Source organism: Phyllobates terribilis, unplaced genomic scaffold, assembly GCF_046119375.1.
Source record: "Phyllobates terribilis strain yellow unplaced genomic scaffold, ASM4611937v1 Scaffold_3__8_contigs__length_932513732, whole genome shotgun sequence".
Lineage (NCBI taxonomy): Eukaryota > Metazoa > Chordata > Amphibia > Anura > Dendrobatidae > Phyllobates > Phyllobates terribilis.
The window spans coordinates 170816559-170839382 of NW_027362763.1; the positions used below are offsets into that span (position 1 = coordinate 170816559).

Sequence of the window (22824 nt, forward strand, 5' to 3'; positions counted from 1 at the left end):
CTTACCCCTTCTTGTCCACGTTCCTGCCTCTGCGGCGATTTGTCAAGTTCATTGGAGAATGAGCATTTGTGATGGATGTGACTTGCCTCGGGTACTGATCCTGACTCGTAGTGATGCTGTCAGCTGCGCTCGTATTTGTGTCAGTCGCGGCATTTCCACTATAAAGTGGATGAAATACTTCTATTATATGGTCTTAAAGAACTTGTGTAGTGATATAGGAAACCTTTTATTAAACAGGCACGCCATCATTAAGGCATGGGCATACGCCAGTGTATGGGCGACTTAGGGCTTATATACTGTGAGTGTGTGAATATACATCGCTCAGATCATGATACCTGCAAAGATACCACTTACTATAAAATGGTCATAATTAAAGGGGTTGTCCACTTTTGGAGATGCTTTTTTATTCTTAAAGGGAACTTGTCAGCTGATTCATGCTGCCCAAGACGCAGGCGGCATGAATCAGAGCCCCTGAAACTGTGCAGCCAGGCTGATTTATGCTGCCTGTGGTTTGGGCAGCATGAATCAGCTGACAGGTTTCCTTTAAGTAAAAAAAATGTTCCCAAAAGTAGACAACACCTTTCAAAGGGTTGTCTGGCCTTAGAGTGAATGCAGACTTGCAGCCTATGTGACTGCAGACTTGTGAATCCTCATATCACATTGTGGTAGATCGGCTCACTTGGTTGCACACAGAGGTACACAGGAACATTGTCTCTTTTAATCTTCTGTGGTTTATTAAGAGCACTGCATAAACGACAGCAATGTTAGCAAAAACAAACACGGCCTTCCAGGCCTAACAGGAAAAACAAAATATAACCATAACGTATGGCACAGTCCTTGTTGCTACGGGTAACCACCTGCTTCAGGAACAAAACAACCCAAGGTTTAGCTTTCCTTATATGCACACCACAGCTCCAGAGCTTGTGCCTCCAGGCCCTCCCCACAAAAATGCTCTGAAAGGCTGTGATTTTATCCTCTGAGTTCCTCCCTTTTAATCACCCTAGCACTAAGATGGCTGGTTGACCCTTTTCTATGCTTCATGTGCTAGAACACTTTTTCTATGTTTATATCACTGAAGCTAACAATCTTGGTGTTACACATCTTCTCTCCAGTACTTTGCCAGTGACCTTGTCACAGCGTGCATAGTGCGCACTGTGAGGATTCTCTGGTGCTTAAAGCAGATAGTCTTGTGACTGCGTGAGATTTGCATACTTCCAGCCTTATTCCAACTAGACTTGTCCAGGTTCACTCAATGCACTTGCATTGAGTGAGGCCGCGCCCAACTAGTCGGCATGTGGCTGCATATATGCCAATCACTTTTGTGGTCATGCTCCCAGAGTCGGCATCAGAGAGTCCTCGTAATGCGCACAATGTTAGGATTCACAACTCTGCAGCGTGACTGACTGCAGACTTGTAGTCTAAGGCTGGACAACCCCTTTAATTATGACCTGTAGGTGAATCCGGTGACAGGTTACCTTTTAAATGCATGTATTTTTGGTTCAAAAAATCATTTTTGTGATTGGGTTTTATTACAAATTTTCCATTGTCTGCCTTCTATAGTCACTGTTACATTCTGTATTACTGGCTGCAGAATGGGTTAAATGAGATTCAGTCAGTGAGCGCCTTCTGTTAGTCCATGGGAGAGCTTGTAACTGTTCTCTCTTTCTGAGCTCCTCTCAGCTAACTTATGACTACAGACCAAATCATTTTTGAGTGTTCAAGGAAACAAAGTAGAATGGGGCAACATTTGAATGAAACTGAATTGTAAAAATGCCCAAAGTACATATATTTAAGAAAATTCTCCTTAGAGATGCACAACACCTTTAAAGGGGTTGTCCACTACTTTATATTGCCCTCCCCCCCATGTATATCCCCTTCGCCCCTAAGACGTTTGTAAATACCTTCTGTTGCAGATAATGCCTGTGAGAGGCGCTATCACTGGCCGCTCACAGGCATCACGTGACCCCCGGCTGCAGCTGGCTCTGACATCCACTGATGTCACGACAAGTGCTGGCAGCAGCCGGGGGTCATGATCTTCCTGGTTCCAGGTGGCTGCCAGGCTGTGGACGGGGTTCCCCCCGCCCCGCCCCCACGTCACCCCTGGCATCCACCGCGCGCTCTGTCTCTCCCCATTCATTGGGAAAGCATGCGGTGGATGCTGGGTGTGACGTGGGGGGTAACCCAGCAGCCACCACAGGGACCCCAGCGCTGAGTGACACCTCACTTGTTGTGACGTCAGCGTGGGGTCACGTGCTGCCTGTAAGCGGCCACCGATAGCGCCACTCACAGGCATTATCTGCAACGGAAGGTATTTACAATAAGTCTTAGGGGCCCCGGGGGGATACATTGAGGTGGGGAATAAAGTACTGAACATCTTCTTTAACCACTAAGGCTGTGTGCAGACGTTGCATTTTTTTCTGCAATGTTTTTGTCACAAAACCTGAAGGGTTTCCTGATTCCAGCAAAGTGAATGAGAATCTTGACGTCTCATGCACACGTTGCTTCTTTGTGACTTGCAGATTTGGTGCAGATATAAATCTGCAGGATGTCAATTCTTTCAGTTTTTGCTTCTGATTTCACCCATACTAATGAGTGGGGAAAAATCTGCACCAAAAAAAGCATATAGAAATGAACTTATTTCACGCTGCGTATTTCCTGTAAAAAGATGCAGAAATTTCACGCACCCGAAGTCATCTAAAATGATCAAACAAAAGGCTGAAGCTGACAATGTTTTCATGAGTCGCTGAACAACTAATGGGCATGGTGGCCTCCGGACTATCTTCTTTTGGCATTTGTTTGGTTTAGTAAGCCTCTGTTCACATCTGCATTATGTGCTGCCTGCCAGGGGTACTGTTATTTTGGACAGCGAGTGTACTGATGCTCATGGTGTAGTACCAGCTTTTGCAGGAAATTTCATTCCTGGTGATCGGATTGTTTATGGTGACAAAATAAAACTCTTTATCGGCAGCGCACCACCCCGCGAAAACAAGAGATGATGTGCTGCTTATACAATGCGCCGCATGTGGAGAGGGTGCTCGCGCCGCATGTGGAGAGGGTGCTCGCGCCGCATGTGGAGAGGGTGCCCACATTTAGCGATTTGTTCTGTTCCCGTTGTTCGTCCGCCTGTGTGAACAGGCAGGTAAACAAATGCCAAATTATTTTTTTCTACACTCATTTAGCGCTCGTTAAGGTGCTTTTATGGGCTGAATTCGGCACATCTACATTCACCACTAGTCTGCAGTTCTATGTGGGAAACTTGATGGTCTCCATAAAAAGTCAATGGTGACCACAACAATCTGCTTGTAAATGGGCGTGGCCCAGCAGACATGGCTCTATCCATAACTCTAATGTGTACTGAACTTGAGACCGCAAAGACATCCATAGAGTTCCATGGATTTATACACATATCTGTGAAATATTCCAGATCGGAGTGCTCGATCCATGAGCCTCACAGCAGGTCCTATCCTGATTCGTGTCTTGCGGATCAGACTCTGCGATACAAGTCAATGGGGATCCGTGAAACACAGATGCAGATGGGAATCCTTCTATACATGAAATATAAAAAAAAACCACCTGGGAATCTTTCTATTGTATTAAAAACACATCTCTCCAATGAAAAAAAGCATGATGCAACTAGAATCACACCTGGGAAAAAAAATGTGTCCGATGAATGGTAAAATCCACACGGACCTGTGACAGTAGCCTTAGGCCTCATTCAGACATCAGTGATTTTTATTGAATGCAAAAATAAATGACCCTGAGAATTGTATGGGTGATGTTAATCTGTGATTCAAATCAAAATTAGACATTTCTATGATTTTTCTTTTTGAAGAAACAGTGCACGATAAAAAACACTGACGTGTGAACAGCCCCATTATAGCATACAGGATCCAGCCACTTAAAACGGACGTATTAATGAAGTTTCCAGTGTAACCGTCGTTCTTAATTTGTTTCATAAATCAGTAGTACAAGTGAACATAAGAAACTTTGTAATGCATCTTATCAGATAAATCTGCTTCTTTCTCCTTTTAAGGACTGATCATTTATTCTCAAAATTCTCAATTCGGGGTGAAATCTGTGTTGGGTGAAGACAGATTGTTTCATTGGGCAGTGTTCCCATGTCCAGTAATCACCCATTAGAATGGATCCAGCAGCAGCAATCTGTTGGTGAGAGTTGCACAGACACAACTTTGTCAGTTTTTAAAAAGCTGATTTTAGGTGGATCCGTTTTTTTTTTTTTTTTTTTTTTTTTTTTTTTAACATTGAAGTCTGTGGAAAACGGATCTGTTAATTAGCCATTCGTTGTTCTCCCATTTGAAACGGATCCGTTTTTTGCTTACTGGATCAGTTTAATTATTTATTTTTCCACCTCCAGTAAGCAAAAAACGGATCCGTTTCAAATGGGAGAACAATGGGTGGCTGATTAACAGATCCGTTTTCCACAGACTTCAATGTTAAAAAAGAAAAAACGGATCCAGCGGAAATCTGTTTTTTTAAGAACAGTTTTCTACACACCTTTTTTGCCAATGGGTTGCTACTGGATCCGTTCTAACGGATGATTACTGGACATGTGAACATAGCCTTACTGAGATAGATGACAGTTGCTATTGATGAGATTCTATGCAGATGGGAAGAGTAGTAGCTCTGCCTTTAGCCCCTCCATCCTCCTCTTCCCATCTACATAGAATCTTATCAGCACTAACTGTCATCTCCTATCTCAGTGATGTAATAATCTTCACTGTATTACAGATTATACCCGTGAATTGAGAATTTTGACAAGGAAAGAAAAGTCCTGGAGGAAGATTTCACTAAGCTATATTACAAAGTTGTTTTTTTTTTATTTTAACTTGTATTATTCATTTATAAAATAAAAATTAGAATGATCGTCAAATTACTTCCTGGACTGGTTAATATGGACCCATAATTATATAATATTTTGGCTCTGATTAAGGTTTGTTAATCAGCTTTCTGGCATAAAACACCTTCAAACGTTACAAAATTTTTGCTCAAAAATTTTGTGACTTTTAGCTTTTTACATGACAGCTGATCAGCTTTGCCAAAATGGGCAGATCATGGATGTGTCTTGACCACTTTAGTGGCTTAAATTTAGCTAAAAATGTATTCCAGTCCCTGATTGGAGTAATATTTCTGGCCATGGGGCACACAAGCTGTAGGATTCACCTAATTCATTAAGTGAAGTGTGCCTCCTAATGAATTAGGCGCATCTTATAACTTGGACCAAGAATACAGTTGTGTCAATGAGCCCTAAGAGCAAAAGTGGAAGCATGTGGTGTGAAAGAAGATGGAAAGTACAGAGTGAGTCTGACATACAGGTGATGTATGTCTGACTTGTGCACATCTGGCCATAAATTTTATTTCGGATCAGTGCTGGAACCATTGAGAGAAGTAAGCGATCCCGCATCAAGCCATGACGCACTACAAGAGCGTGCCGCGTGCCATGTATGCAAACTGTTGGCCACTGCTCCACTTTTCAGCTTCTACAACTTTTACTGCTGTTCGGCAGTAATCCTTGACGTGCTTTGAAGAAAAACTAGTCTTGAAGGCCATAAAAATGTTGCCAGAGAATTGGGCTTTGACTTGAATACAAAGCCTGACCTATAAATATCACGGTTTGCAAGCTGCAGAACATCAACAGTCGGCCACTTTTATGTTGTTAAGCAAACAGGATTTTCAGATGTTTATCTTATAATTTGTTGCAAGTGGTAAAAAATAAAATGTCCTCGGCCGGTGACCGCTGAAAATAATTTCAGAATAAATATTAATACAAGTAATAGTATTTATCTTTAGAGTAAGTCTGAAGTGGCCGCTCGCGCCTCGGCCCGCGCCTGGCCGGTGTTTCAGCTGTGTGTGCTCTGGAGTCTGAGCCCTCAGCTTGGCAAGAAATGATTTAAAACCCCGGAGTGGACTGGTGATCCGGGTAAATCACATCTGAGGCGGACAGCTGGTCACATGTCCACACCGGGTAGATCACACACGTGCAAGCTGTCATTCACAAATAGCAGCAAGTAAGCGAGAGATGGAGTGCTAGCCAAAATTAAAGGGGCTCGTAAAATCCATTATTGGAAGTGGGTGCGTTTTCAGTCGTTAAAGGCTAGGAACGAGGACATCATTGCCCACAGCTGGTGCTCTTCAGCATCAAAATGGTATCTACTTAGATCTCCAAAAATTGTATCTTCTCTTTCCATATACTTTATGCAATGCTTTTTATATTGCACAACAGAGGGACATTTATTATTCCCTCTAGTGTGAAATAATCACAAAATTTAGCTCAGTGTATTTAGGCAAACATTTAAGACTTTATGCCATTTTGGTCAACTTGGGTGCATGACCAACCGCTACCCGAGAAATAATTTACTATAATTTGGCGTATCTTTTATCACAAATCTATGGTAGTGCATAGCTGGTGTGGATTTCATTTTCTGCCACGGACAACCCAAATTTATTGAGGCATGCACCTCTTAAGAAATTTGGTCTACTTTACTGCTGCGAACTTATGATTGAAGAATAATGTATGAGTCCATCTTGATAAATTACATCCAATGGGGCATATTTATCAGTCCTGTCTAATTCTCAGACTATGCAGACTTGAAGGGAGTCTGTCACCCCCAAAGTGCATTAAAAATGGGCTATACAGTGTTATAGTAGACTAAGCCTCTATAACAACCATACTAGCGCCGGACCGGTAGAGTGCTGGAGAAAATAGCTTTTAACTTGCGACATCCAGTGCGCATGGGCACACGCCGGCAGCATTCAGACAGCAAGAACTGTAAATCAGAAGCTGAGGAAGATCACCATTATTGAAGAGGCATAATGGTGCACCAGACTCTTGGCCACACCAAGGGTGCACAAAACTCTTAGCCACGCCAAGGGAGCACCGAAGCCTCCTGATTTGCATATGAATTAAGTTATTTTCTCAGGCACTGTATCAGTGTATGATACAGTGCTAGTATGGTTTTTATAAGACCCTACAACACTATAGCCAGTTTAAAATGCACATTGGGGGTGACTGACTCTCTGTAAGACACTCATCCATGTGCCCATCCCTTCCGCCAATATAGACTTGTTTGATCGACAGTCTGTGTATGCGGACCTCCTGAATGTCCCCCAGTAGATAATGTCAGGGAACAGAAAGATCTGGGGAGTCTGATTTTTGGACTGCAAATCCTTTTGTTCTCTAATACTAAACCCCCGTCAGAGGAGTCTGGCAGCAGATCTCTCATAGAGAACGCACATGGCAATGCGAGCGCTCCTGTGTTTGGGAGACTCAAGGGAGATGGCTCTTGGCCAAATGATCATCCAAAACATTGTTTGGCAGACGGTTATCTAAATTGTATGGGGGGGTTAAGACTAGACAGTCTTAAAATGCATCATAGTTCTTTATGCTGTTTGGTAAATCTGGTGTATTTTAGGACTATCTAGTCCAAATTTGCATCACCTATTAGTTGTTTTGTGTCACAAATTTGAGTTTTGGTGCATGGTTTCCCTTTTGTAACAAACCATGCCCATTTTCGACAAGCTGCAAAAAATGTCTAAAATAATAAATATGATGCGAGTTACAAAAAAAAACGTTTTGGCGAAAATTAAACCAGTATTTTGGCGCATTTAAGTTCATAAATTGTATGCCCACATGTCTATTTTTTTACGTTTTGCACATGTATTAGTATGAGTTAATATATTACTAACTCTCTGCCTGAGTCTTAATTTTTGTTTTTTTTCTCTTTCTTCGTAGGTTGTCCTCTCATTGAGCAGTGTGTCTGAAGTTTCTGAAGCAAACTTTCTCCGTGTGGAAAGCAATGGAAAATTATTAGAATTTTTTTTTTTTTTGAGTAAAGGGAAATAAAAAAAAATTAAACTTTACTCCTTTTTTCTGCCATGTTCTTGCAAACTGCTGGCTGTATTTTTGCAAGACGTCTCACGTTGTTACGTGGAAAGACCATTAGGAGATGCAATTTTGTACAAGCTGGAGGCAAGATACAGAGGTCTAGAAACGATTACTTCTCACATCCCCAGGAAAGTTGACTGGAACGTAAAATCCCATTTTGGATCACTCTGTGAATTGTGATTGGAGACTGTATTTATTCTCGGCATGTGTGAATTTGAATGGTTTTGTTGTTTTTCATTTTTGGCAGTAAACGTCAAGATTTTTATGTGGATGCATTTTACATTATAACTAAAGCACAAGATGGTGCAAATTTCTGAATTTCTTCATTTTTAATCTTATTTATGTATTTATTTTCCTGATGGCTGCACCTTACAAGGTGATTGTGAGCAAAATCACATATTACAATAGTGTGGTACTGGACAATAAGTTTCAAAATGTAGTACATTATTGTCTCGGAAGTTGCCAGGCTCATAGACTGGGGGTCCAGTGCCTGGTTGCTCATCACACAGTGTGTTCAGACCTTCTGAAAGGTTCGGAGGTAGCCCCTGATCATGGCGGAGGTGTTGGCAACAAAATTACAGTGGGAGAAAGTGGGGTTTCTGCTGAAGATTACCCTCATGTGAACCTTAAGGGTAAAAAGACTGCCACCATTCAGAACACCAGCAGTTTGAAAGACATAACAGGTGAAGCTATAAATCTTGCAAGTGGAAAAACAAAAGAGTTCTCTTTCGAAAAGCTAAAGAATGCCTCAAACCAGCATGTCAATCTCAGAAAAGGTCGAAAAGTCCGTCCTGAATCTTTTGGCCGGAAGTCAGCTGACTATGACTTCATATACGGCCAATTCAATAACAATGAAAACTGTCCGCCTTTCGGTTTGCTACAGTCTCAGGGATCAGAAGGAAAAACAATAATGCCCCATGGCACCTCGTTAGAGCAGAATATTAATTTGGCCTCGCTGTATCTGCAAGGGCTTTCCGAAGAGAACCTGATAAACCAGATTTTGAAGAAGCATAAACTTGACAGCTCCGGATCTGGGGAGGATATAAAGATGTGTTTGGATATTCTTCTGAAATGTTCTGAAGACCTGAAGAAATGTACTAATATAATAAAGCAGTGTATAAAAAACAGATCTGTTGGTGGAAGTGGCAGTGGTATGGGAGATGGGAAGGGTTCGGATCATTTTCCAAATCCTGAGATCATTTACATGAATGTCATGGCAAGACTATCTTCTTATCTGAAAAAGCTTCCTTTTGAACTGGAACAAGGTTCCCATGGACGCACTGAACCTAATGATTTGGCTGAACTTGTTAAAAGCCTCAACAGTCTGCAGCAACATCCATTTTCACCAATATATGGTCATGAACAGCCTCCAAAGTATGAAGATGTTGTGCAAACTCCCCCTTCTTTGAAAGCCATTTCATCAACCACCAATGAAAATCATGAGTCTACGTCACAACCCGCCAGTGTCTGTGAAACTAGTATTGTAAGGTCCGTGCCAGACGTAGCTCCTCCATTACCTGCAAAGACTTGGCAAAGAAATAAACAGAACCAAGCCAGCGTGCTAAAAAATCATTCTACAACTTCTCAGCAAACCAATCCTTCATCGCATATACACATTAGGGAGAAGTTGCCAAGGAACTCGACAGAAAAGCTCTTTATTGAAGAAGATTCAGATTCACAAATGGCTCCTCACCGAAAGAAGTCACCAACTACACGTGCTCCACTGACGTGTGAGAGCAAACGCTGGTCAGCTGAAAAATTGTGTCGTGATCCATCGACTAGTCCTTATGTACCTAAAGAGACTCCTTCGACTAGTTCTCCAGATCCTCCCAACACTGCCAATGGCCGATCTCCCACAGCTCCCAATAATGTGAATACAGTAGTGCCAATGAGAACGGGCAGGAGCAGTGACCACGAGGAAATAGACAAACTGCTTTTAGACTTGGAACGTTTTTCGCAAAAAATTGAAAGCACTTTAAAAAACCCACCAATATCTTCACCAGCACCTACCAAACAATCAACTGGACTGCCCGGTCTCAAGGAAGACTTCAAAGCACAACCTGCTACATCTGTACTCGGAAATGAATCTAGCATGAGCCCCACAGAAGATGATGACAACCTTCTACTCCGCATATTGGGCAGCATTGAGGACTTTGCCCAGGAGCTTGTGGACTGGAGATCAGGTAAAGGAACTCTGTCAAAGCAGAAGGAAGTTATGCAGATCCTCCAAGAAACTTTGGTTCCTCAGAGTCCCCTCCCATCTCCGAGTTATCACAGCCAAGTCAAGGATGCAAGCTCCACTTTGTCTATCCAGCAGACACCTGAAGTGATCAAGGTAAGAACATTTTATATATGTTACAATTGATTTGCAAAAAATAAACATGAGACACAATAAGTTGGTAAAATAACAGAAAAAAACCACCACTCCTCTTTCTGTAGAGAGAAGCGCCAAATCTAAATGTAGCACATGAGTCAAAGAAGGAGGTTAGACATGAGATCTGGGAAACGAGGAGAGAAAGAGACTGGAGACATTTTTAGGATCTCAGTCATGCTTCTTCACGCCCTTTTCTACAGATGAGCTATGGCTTCACTCCTCTTCTTTGTAACTCAACTACTACTCAGCTGAATCCTCCTCCCCTCTGGTATTTCATTGTGCTTTCACGGGTCACAGCTGGGTGACGTCTTCCTCAGCATTAAGTATGACCCTCTTGGTAGTTTTGTGCCTGGTCCACTATACAAAAATAAACACCCCCCACCGACCCTACAGTATCATATGCCTTCCTCTTAGTAGATTGTAAGCTCCAGTGTTCATAGCCTCTCTACTTTCATCCCATTGATTGTAGGAGTGTCTGGGCACACGTTTCCAACCATCATTGCGAAGTCACTTTTTATCCTCTGTTGTAAATCTCTTCTTTAGATAACAGACTTCTTCCCCATGTCATAATGAAGTAAAACTAGCACATTTCCATGTACGGAGCAGCATTAAGGCCTTTGCAAATCCTGGTTTATGAGTCTGGCTCCATTGTATCTCCAGGGAGCTCATAGATGAGGCTTTTCTCAGCTTGCCTTCAGCGTGAGCTCTCTAACACATGTGCTCAAAAATGTTGCTCAGGTCATTTGAGTATTTCTGATATACCGTTGCGTCTTTATTAACACGTTGTTACTTATCTCCTTCATAAACCTCCAAAACCACAGACATTTCTTTTTATCCCACCCAATACCTTGTCCTTGTTTGCCTCGTGTACTGACAAGGTTCTTGGGTTACAGCTGTGTGAACAGATCTATATGACTTGTGTGACAATGTTCACCTATTCTGTGAGCTCTGAGTAACAAAGAAAAATCATTAGTATATAACTCAGAGCAAGGTCTACCTAGTGGCTATATATGTACAATGCCTAAAGATGGAATATTAAAGGGATGTTCTCTTCTTAAGTGAAGGTTAGGGTTTGTCATCGCTTTATGATTGAGTTGGGGGGTCTGGTCACTGGCACCACCCTGATACTGATTACCAGCGCTGAGGTCTCTTCAATTATCTCCATAGAGCAGGGATGTCAAACTCAAATACACAGAGGGCCAAAATTAAAAACTTGGACAAAGTCGCGAGCCAACCATACAGAGTGACGGGCCCCACATAGTCGTCCGTACAGTATGACGGGCCCCACATAGTCGTCCGTACAGTATGACGGGCCCCACATAGTCGTCCGTACAGTATGACGGGCCCCACATAGTCGTCCGTACAGTATGACGGGCCCCACATAGTCGTCCGTACAGTATGACGGGCCCCACATAGTCGTCCGTACAGTATGACGGGCCCCACATAGTCGTCCGTACAGTATGACGGGCCCCACATAGTCGTCCGTACAGTATGACGGGCCCCACATAGTCGTCTGTACAGTATGACGGGCCCCACATAGTCGTCCGTACAGTATGACGGGCCCCACATAGTCGTCCGTACAGTACGACGGGCCCCACATAGTCGTCCGTACAGTACGACGGGCCCCACATAGTCGTCCGTACAGTATGACGGGCCCCACATAGTCGTCTGTACAGTATGACGGGCCCCACATAGTCGTCCGTACAGTATGACGGGCCCCACATAGTCGTCCGTACAGTACGACGGGCCCCACATAGTCGTCCGTACAGTACGACGGGCCCCACATAGTCGTCCGTACAGTACGACGGGCCCCACATAGTCGTCCGTACAGTATGACGGGCCCCACATAGTCGTCTGTACAGTATGACGGGCCCCACATAGTCGTCCGTACAGTATGACGGGCCCCACATAGTCGTCCGTACAGTACGACGGGCCCCACATAGTCGTCCGTACAGTACGACGGGCCCCACATAGTCGTCCGTACAGTATGACGGGCCCCACATAGTCGTCCGTACAGTATGACGGGCCCCACATAGTCGTCCGTACAGTATGACGGGCCCCACATAGTCGTCCGTACAGTATGACGGGCCCCACATAGTCGTCCGTACAGTATGACGGGCCCCACATAGTCGTCCGTACAGTATGACGGGCCCCACATAGTCGTCCGTACAGTATGACGGGCCCCACATAGTCGTCCGCACAGTATGACGGGCCCCACATAGTCGTCCGCACAGTATGACGGGCCCCACATAGTCGTCCGCACAGTATGACGGGCCCCACATAGTCGTCCGCACAGTATGACGGGCCCCACATAGTCGTCCGCACAGTATGACGGGCCCCACATAGTCCCCAGTGTCGCGGGCCAAATATAGAGAGAATGAATGAAGTAGTGGTGCAGATGTCTGACCAGTGCTATATTTCTAAGACCCATTTTTGGGATTGATGGGGTTCCAGCATTCTGGACCCCCACTGGTCATCAAGGAAATATCATTCAAGGGGCTGTATGATCAAAGCTAACCTCTAATATGAAGCTACGATTATCTGCTTACTGCCAGTCCGGCTCTTAAGACCCATGTAAGCTATGTTCACACGCTGCATTTTTGCTGCTTTTTTTTCTGCAGTAAAAACCTCTTTTGGCAGTAAAAAAAACTGCTTAAAAAAGCAGGTTTTGTTGCATTTTTTTGCTGCGTTTTTCATGCCGATACAGTTTAGTGCCGGTTTATGATTTTTCTGCACCAAAAACGTAATAAAACTTGATACCTGCGTTTTCGTTGGGTTTTTGCTCTTACTCGTCGCTTTCTAGGTGTAAAAAAACACTGCAGAAACGCTGAAAGAAGTGACAGGTTGCAGTTTTCAAAAACACAGCAGTTTTCCAATTCAGTCCGGAAAAAAAAAAACAATGAGTGTGCATGAGATTTCTGAAATGGTACATGGTAGTGTAAAATGCAGCTTTTAACTTGCACAAAAAAAATGCAGCAAAAACGCAACATGTGAACTGCAGGTTTTGATAGAAGTAGTTGCCATTGCTTGTTTATTGCCGCTGCAAAGGAAATATAACATTTCATGGACTGCCCAAGTCTTCGAATGATAGATTGGATGCCACATGGGAACCCTTCCCTATGGTGTTCATATGAGGTCTTAAAGGGACAACCCGTCTTAATTTCCAGCATATGGTAATGCTGTACCCTATAATCCGATAGGGATAAACACTAACTTTCAAATGCTGAAAAATAAATTATAAAAATAAAATCTCCTATGCAGGCAGGCTAAGAGGCCGCTGAATGTCCATAAAACTGGTGAGGGTGAAGTAACTGAATTTTTTGGTTATGTTAATGTATAATCTTGGGAAGCTTGTGCTTCAGTATAATTTGTTCTTGCTGCGTGCTTCAGCCTGTTTCAGAACATGTATTAACATAATACAGTATTTGCCTCTATCGGTGAAAAAATGCCCTTAGGCTCCGTTCAGACGTGTAAAATCCTTTTTTTTTTCCTTTTATCCGTCTCGAATAATCAAAATCAGCAATTTTTCTCAATTTTGAACGAGAATCCATCACCAAATTTTTGCTACCCATGATATAGTGACAGAGACTGATTCCAGCGATGTGTCACTTACTGGTCTGCTTGCTGTAGTTTTGAGAAAATCACAGTTTTCTCAGCTGCAGATCTAGCCGTTCTCTGAATGCTGAGCTCTGTATAACCTCACCCACACCACTGATTGGCAGCTTTCTGCCTACGCACACAGAAAGCTTCCAATCAGTGGTGGGGGCGGGGTTATACAGAGCTAATGAATATGGAGGACTACCTGGCAGCAGGTTTACTAGTCCTATAGAAAATCTTCTGGTAAGTGATTTTTAGCAAAACTACAGCAAGCGGCTCAGCAAGTGTCATATTACTGGAATCAGGGTCTCTGTCCCTACATTATGCTAATATCAGATTAGCTGGCCAAAAACTGGTGACAGATTTCCCTTTAAGAGGGTTTTCTAAGCATAATAATCCCTTTGAGATGTGAAATCTGGCCCATCGATCAGCTATTTGCTACAGTTCTCGATTCAAAACCCCAATTTGATCAGCTGCTATTGCTGGGGGGCGCTCCAGGGCAGATGTATTTTTTTTAGATGGCCCACTTATGTCTGAACCCAATAGGCTAAGCCCCTCAGAGCACAAGCCACTGTTCGCAGTGACTGTCTGTTCTGGCTAATAGATGTTGGTTCTGAGCAGGAGCCCACTATAATGTTCATATCCTCTTAGATCACTGAGACCTCATGAGACTGGTGTTTTTACTATGAAAATCCATGTCAGAATTGTTGTATAATCCTGATACTAAAATAAATATTTTACAAGTCCAACTAAAGAGAGAGAGCGCTCTCCAGTTTATTCCGTCTCTGCCCCGGCATCCTGGCTGACAACTACAGTTTATACTGAGCTTAGCTGTGTCAGATGTCGGCAGCAGGGAAGAGGGACTCTGAGGCTCTGTAAATAAGGCTAGGTGGGAAAGGATTGAGATTAACCTTTCAAAATGAATTTCACAGTAACTACTTCAGCCTCATCAGGTCTAAGAAGTATATTTAATAATGAATGTAGCATGTATTGTGAAATCTGGTAACAAACTTGTGCTGTTTCTGGCTCCTGTGCAGTGTGAGCACCTACATAGAATGAACGGATGGATATTTTTCTCCTTTTCTCGATTCATTTCCAGCAAAAGGATCGCATCTAAAACTACACTAAAACGTGTCCAAGGACTAGTTGTATTAGTGGCAAATCTGTACTTCCGACTGGTATAGCTCATTGCATTTTTGCTTAATGTCTAGAAAGCAAAATGTAAAATTTTTGAAGAGGGAGGAATCGCGATCAACCTTATAAAACCCTTTGTTGAAGTGGTGAATTAATTCACTTGTACAGAAGCCGTTCGTCATGATCCGGAGAAGGAGTTTCCGCGTGGTGTGACTGATTGCCCAGGTTTTCTGGCAGTAAAGCCTCTAATTATGGCTTGGCAATTTTTCCTGCTCGTTTCTTTCGGGAATATGTTGACATAATAAAGGAAAAGACCTAAATTATACATTTTCGGTACAAATTTGGGCAAAGCATGCCCACGCTGCTAGAAAAGTACACTTTAATGAGTCATTTGTACTTAGTCTGCATGTTTTACAACTTTATTGGAAAGAAAATTTTTGGAAAGAGCCGGTCATGTGTTTTTACTACAGTCCAAATCATAAGATGTGGAAGTGGTGCGTCAGTGATCGTTATTCCTATGACACGGTCTGTGGGTTTATGGCTGGTTTGGACAGGAATTCACTTTCCCATTATATCATGTGTACACTATGTTATCCTTATGTCATGGGTATAATGATGCTTATGTAATGATGACGGTGTACAGCATTGTAATTATTTCATGAGGGTAGTTTACTGTATGAAATATCCCCAATGACAGAACTGATGCTGATGGGGGTCCATGTAGTATAGGGCCACTTTTTGGGAAACCTAGGCAAAGTAACCCATTGTGTAATTTCACCTAACATAATACCGCCATATAGGGCCAAAATAACTTTGCAGATTTGGTCCATATAATACCACCAAACATTGCTGAACTCACGTGAAGTATCTAAATTATACTCTTATAAACGCCATATTATGCTGATGCCCAAAATGGCTTAAAGAGGACCTGTCACTTAAAAAAAACAAAAACAAAAAAAACGTGCCAAATTCAGGAGAACAGTGGCATTTTTTTTTGTTCCTGAGATTTGGTCTGATCTTCCTGTATGTAAATCTAGGTTTTTTTCGTTTAAGCAAGTGTTTGTGGTCCTCAGATGCCCATGAAGCAGTTGAGGACCACACCCACTTGGCTAACAAAATTAGATTTGCATACAAGGAAGAAGGGGCCATATCTCAGGAAGAGAGCGCTTACAGGACAATAAAAACATTGCCAGATTCTGGAGAATTTTGTCTCGGACACCATTCTTCGGGCCAAAACGGGATTTAGGACCATTGATGGCTTCATGCGGCCATAATTTGCTGATTACTGAGGTTGGAGGAGATGAACCAAGATACACACTGAATTTATTCAATGCAAATGCAAACCTCACCCTCTTCCCTGAATTGAGTGAATCTGTCCGAAAACCATTTTGGGAGATATGCTCAACTCTTTTTTTCTTTATGGGATAGATGGATCTGCTGGGGTAGGCGGAGCGATCTGCTGGGGTAGGCGGAGCGATCTGCTGGGGTAGGCGGAGCGATCTGCTGGGGTAGGCGGAGCGATCGTCTATCTTTAGAGAAGGGGCTGTGGTCTTCCGAGAAGATAACTATCATCCGGCCGGGGTCACACAAGCTTAGATTCTATAATCTGAGAGAATCGGATTGATTTATGTTAATGACATTATGATCAAACGCTGCTCCAAGTTTGACCCAAGTGTCAGCTTAGTGTGGACCGATTCTCTTGGATGAAAGGATCGTAGCAGAGGTGAGAAGATGGAGAACAAGATTTCTCCATCTTTTCCATTGCGAGAGTCCTCTTAAATCGGACTGCACTCAAATATCACCCGAGTGCAGTCCAATGGTTTCCACGCACCCATAGGCTATGTAATGGGTGAGTGGCATCTGATTTTGAAGTAAAGTCACAACAGATTCTGTCAGTGAAAAAAATCAGTAATCAGCACTGACTGATAAATACGGTGCTGTGAGCGAGCCCTAAATCTGTCTCATGGAAATATGATGCTGGCTGCAATTATGGTTTGGACTGGGAGTGACCGAACCCTTCAAGTGTGCACAAAGCCTAAACGTTGGGCGCTCGGGGTCTGCTGGTTGTCACTGAGGAGTTGTTTGTTTTTTATGGCTTGTGATAAAAGTCTGCAGTCTATGAATAGCCTGTAAATGTGTCATTAATTAGAGTATTGGTACATTGCAATTAATGAAGGAGTTTGTTAGATGGTGTCTGTGCTGTGAGCTGCTGCGTGGCGGCAGAGACCCGAGCACGGCCAGACTGCGGTGCGGGATGAGGTTTCCCAATGTGTTGGCTCAGCAGGAGAGGAGGAATGCTGCGAGAGCTGCACAGTTACTCAAGATGTAACCGCCGAGGTTTCTTGATGAGTAAATGGAGTCAGACTGACAGTTACTGTACAGCAACAAACCAGAAGATTGGCTCTTCTCTATGGGCTAGTCCTTCCCCCTTGCTGCATGCCTCGCTCTGTATGGCCCAGTGCAGTAACACATCCTTGGCTACATTGGTAGGGTGGCGCAGAGCAGCAGGACGTGCCAGTATATACCCCGTGGCATTGCATAGGACTACATTTCAAATTTGTGTAACGGCCATACATACCTATATCGAACGGTCAGATGATCTGCTTCTTGTAGATCTCCTGTAATATACATGACCTTCTAATTATGCAGAATAAATACAAGATCAGTTTAGGACAAAGCCCGGGCGAAATGTAAAGAGAAACCCCAAATGTTGTATTATATTAAGAGCTATGGCACATTCTATAATCCATAGTCACTTTGCTAGATGAGACCCAAATAATACCGCCATGCTGTGGTCGTTGTACCAGTACCACCAAATTATCACTAAATAAAAGGCACTGTGTTAATACCACTGTTGCCAATAATACCACAAAGTCAGAGCCAAATAATAATTATGCCACCCCAGGGCTATTATATCATTGTGACGTAATAGTGGTCCGAAGTGGACGATCACCACCATACATTGGCTGTATAGCGGCAGAACGTATACGTGAATACAGTAGTTGCGTCCAGTGACTTAAAGGTGGTGACTGTGATTGATTGGAGATGTTCCGTTTTTCCCTTTTTGCATCTGACCCAGACCGCCATAAAAAATCTCAGCCTCAACTTGTGGCGGCACAGTTTGCTGCAAATACATCTTTGCTCCTTCACCTTTCCAGCACCCTCCTTATCTTTTACTAACAGTCACAGAATTTCCTTCCTACATATACCGACAAATGTGTACCCATTGCTGCCCCTTCTACCGCACTACTATACTTGATTGCCCTGGACAGCACGTCTATCAACAGAAGCCCCCAAAATAATAGTGCTGAACAGATACTGCCCCATAAGTAGTCATGCACCGGGCTTCAGTGCAACACAGTAAAAGTGCCCCCTTTTGTGTCCCAAAAAGAAAAAGTGCTACCTTTAGTCCCACAAACCGTAATAATGTAAGTTATATTACAAAGTTATCCTAACCAGTAATGGTGCACCCACTAAGCCCCACACAATATTGTTGTGTAGGGGAAAGCAGAGCACCATTAATGTCCACTGCACATTAAAAATGACCACCTGTGTGCCCCCTACAAATTTATAATGCCCCATCTGTGCACCCAAGAAAATAATAAAGATGAACGTTTTTATTGTGTAGGGTCACTGTGGGTGTTAATACTACTTTTGGGCAAAAAGGGGACTTAATTAGTAGAACTCTGCTGCAAAACAGCAATAAAAATCCATTGTGTCCCCACACATTAAAAATGTTTACCTTTGTGCCCCCCTATCCCACATCATGTGGCGAAGGGGAAGTTTCTCCTGACCTGTCAATTCCACGTCCGACATGGACAGTGGGAGATGTTCTCACACAGCCAGACCTATGTGCTGCGGATGTGGCTTCCCCGGTATTAGCAGCTGATCGCCCGGGGTCAGAGGTGCTGACTGCTAAACTATTAGTTACAGCACTTGGGAACAGAATCCATCGACTTCTCCGGAGTTTACACTGGAGTGTTCAAGATAGAAATACACTTGCATTTAGTTGCTAGCAGGGCTGTGGAGTCTGTATCCATTTTTGTGGAGTCGGTATAAAATGGACAATGCAGGATGTGCTGTAAATGTTTTCATAAGAATTTGGGAAAGTTATGAAATGTCCTATAAATGTCTGTTCTATTCCTGATCTAAGGGTCTCTGCTTTTAGTTGAGATGAATCTGTGCTGCACTTTATGTACACGCTGAGCAGTGAGCAGGGCTGTGGAGTCAGTCAGGGAGATTTGGCTTACAGACTCCACAGCCCGGGTTGCTAGATAACCTTGAGATCTCCTGAAATGGCTTGGAGAAACCTACATGGACTAAAGCTCCTATGTGCTCCGCTAATCTTTTCCACATCTGTGAACAAAACATGAATTTAAAAAGCAAAGTTTATGCACCGGCACTCTGACGTTCTTTTTTTTATTTCATGAGTGTTTTTGATCCGAGAGTTGTCAGAGTTTCAGCAAACCGTTATCAGTTTGGTTCAAGTTACATCAGTTTTTCTCAGTTGAGATAAAAAAAAAAAAAAAAAAAAAAAAAAAAAAATTTTTTTTTTCCAGTATCTCCTATTAGCCCATCAGGGCTCATGCAGTCGTCCATTTTTCACGTGCGAGTTTATCTGTGATTTTCACAGATGGGTACGAGTTCTGTCAGGCTAGGGTCACAAGACCGATTTTCTCTCATTCTGAAGAATTGGTGCGATCAGGGTCTCGGATATGGAGAATGAAAAAAATAAAAATCTCCATCTTCTCCATTCACTGTGTCCATAAAAATCGGACAGGACTCTGCTTTCCACATATCCAGACTTTTTTCTTTTGGACCGTGTGTCCACACAAGATCGTGGACACGTGTCAGATCAAAATCTGCAATGCAGGTCTATTAAAAAATCAGACAGCACTCGGTAGCCAAAATCTGTAGACTTTTTTTTTTTTCATTTGAGAAAAACTAATGAAACTTGGACCAAACGCTGATGATCCTCTGCTGGGATTAGGATCAAAATCACTATTGCAATTCGGTCCGTTTTTCGTGTGACAAATCTGATGCCTCAGTGAGGCCTTACTCTTCCAGATCTTCCTATAATTAGGCTGTGGGCTCTAGATCTGCTCCGTCTAGGAGGTTGTGTGTTTACATACCATGTCTCGGAGACACCTAGTCTCCTGCAGGAAACTAATCCGAGGACTGCTCGGCGAGGGGTGACTCCAGGGAACTTGATCCCAACTTCTGGCGATGGACCAGCCATGTAGACGTAGGGAGGATGTTCATGCCAGCCTGTCATTGTGCCACTGCCTCCTCCCTACAAGCCCACTTAGCAGAGAAAATTGATTTATAATACATAATTGGCTTTTCCTGTGAAACCGCAACACCCTTCTAATAAAAGAAATGCCTGCGGATATGTAGTGAAGTTTAACAGAATAATGTAGGGTTATGGCTGAGGAGCAGAAGACTGGTAAGAACACGACTGTCAGCGGAGATCCACAGAGCCGTCATTATCTGCGGACTGCTAACATGGTCTGTACATGATTACAGGCCACCCCTGCCTGCAGTTTCATCCCACTGCCATTATTACCTCAATTTCCCAATTCATATCCTAAGGCCGGGGGCTGATTTAAAGTGCAATTCAATGTTGAAAATTTGTCAATTTGGCCATTATGGTCTTACTTCCACCCCTATAATTGCTACTCAGGTCCTAACAGATACCATATCCAATATCAAAACTACAATATCTATCACTGCCTATTTCAATGCTCTAAATGTAAAAAAAAAATCCTTATCTGGAAGCAAAAGGCTGTATTGCAAAAAGTATTTCGCACCTGTGTCCACATGACAACACTTCCTGTCCCTGTTCTTGAGGAAACCCATTCATATGGTGACTTAGGAGCTGGCTGCAAGAAATGGTAATCCATCTCTTTTTTTCTTCTTCTAGAGCATACATGTCAAACTCTGGCCCGCGGGGTGGTTTTATTTGGGCCACGACACCAGAACCACCACCCCTATGTGGGGCCATTATTCTGTATGGGGGACTATGCGGGGCTCATTATTCTGTATGGAGGACTATACGGGGCCAATTATTCTGTATGGAGGACTGTGTGGGGCCCACTATTCTGTATGGAGGACTGTGTGGGGCCCACTATTCTGTATGGAGGACTGTGTGGGGCCCATTATTCTGTATGGAGGACTGTGTGGGGCCCATTATTCTGTATGGAGGACTGTGTGGGGCCCATTATTCTGTGTGGAGGACTGTGTGGGGCCCATTATTCTGTGTGGAGGACTGTGTGGGGCCCATTATTCTGTGTGGAGGACTGTGTGGGACCCATTATTCTGTATGGAGGACTATGTGGGGCCCATTATTCTGTATGGAGGACTGTGTGGGGCCCATTATTCTGTGTGGGGCCCATTATTCTGTGTGGGGCCCATTATTCTGTGTGGGGCCCATTATTCTGTGTGGAGGACTGTGTGGGGCCCATTATTCTGTGTGGAGGACTGTGTGGGGCCCATTATTCTGTGTGGAGGACTGTGTGGGACCCATTATTCTGTATGGAGGACTATGTGGGGCCCATTATTCTGTATGGAGGACTATGTGGGACCCATTATTCTGTATGGAGGACTATGTGGGACCCATTATTCTGTATGGAGGACTATGTGGGGCCCATTATTCTGTATGGAGGACTATGTGGGACCCATTATACTGTATGGAGGACTGTGTGGGGCCCATTATTCTGTGTGGAGGAGTGTGTGGGGCCCATTATTCTGTATGGAGGACTATGTGGGGTGCATTATTCTGTATGGAGGAGTGTGTGGGGCCCATTATTCTGTTTGGAGGACTATGTGGGGCCCATTATTCTGTATGGAGGAGTGTGTGGGGCCCATTATTCTGGATGGAGGAGTGTGTGGGGTCCATTATTCTGTATGGAAGAGTGTGTGGGGCCCATTATTCTGTATGGAGGAGTGTGTGGGGCGCATTATGCTGTATACTGGTTGGCCTGCCACTTTGTCCAAGTCTTTCATTTTGGCCCTCTGTGTGTTTAGAGTTTGACATCCCTGATCTAGAACTAAGATGATGAGATCTGTGGTTGCTCTAAGTCTTCATGGACTCATACACCCTTGATAGCTGATCCATTCCCCCCATATACATGCCTGTTCTCCCAAACAGAGTGTACATGTGCTTTTAATGGAGGGACTTGCATAAGACCTTATCAGATTCCTCTGGAAGTGGCTTATCTCCAAAGAGAACAAAATTGGTGGATCGAGTGTTAAAATCCAGCGTGCCCAATCCTTCCATGGGAGATTTAGGAGTCAAAAATCGCAGCATGCACGATTTACATCCGATATTTGTGTCACACTTGGTCATGCAAATCAATGAATCCGTGGAAAACATCGGTCTGCACTCGGATGACATCAAAGTGCAGTCCACTTTTCATGCACTGGCACAATGGAGAACATGGAGACACTTTTTTCTCCATCTTCTCATCTGAAAAAATCTGATCCCAGTGTGATTAGCATAATCGGCCCGATTTTCTCGGATGGGAGAGAATATGGTTGTGTGACCGTAACCTAACAAACAGTTGGGGCAGTTATACCTCAGTTGCACTCCAATAAAGTATGCGCACATCAGTCATTTTACATTTTGGCATGTTTTCTATTTTATTTTATTTTTTCCAAGATTTGCATATATTGATCACATGTACTGGATTGACAGATTTAAATTCTGAATGCTAATCACTCATTAGATGCACTTGTAAGGCTTCAGGCCTTGGGCCATTAACAACTCTGGGCCTGCCGGTGGATGCCGCAACTTGTAGCGTAACATTACGTGGTG

The 22824-nt window shown here is 43.5% G+C and overlaps 1 protein-coding gene across 5 annotated transcripts in view; it reads left to right on the forward strand.

The window, feature by feature from the left end:
* The window catches only part of PPP2R3A (protein phosphatase 2 regulatory subunit B''alpha), a 211442-nt gene that overhangs the window by 120207 nt on the left and 68411 nt on the right, over positions 1-22824 (forward strand). For all 5 annotated transcript variants that reach the window (XM_073674268.1, XM_073674266.1, XM_073674267.1 and 2 more), the window contains one exon: positions 7751-10238. In XM_073674268.1, coding sequence (XP_073530369.1) covers positions 8262-10238 — 1977 coding nt within the window. In that variant the 5' untranslated portion in view covers positions 7751-8261. The remainder of the gene's footprint in view (positions 1-7750; positions 10239-22824) is intronic.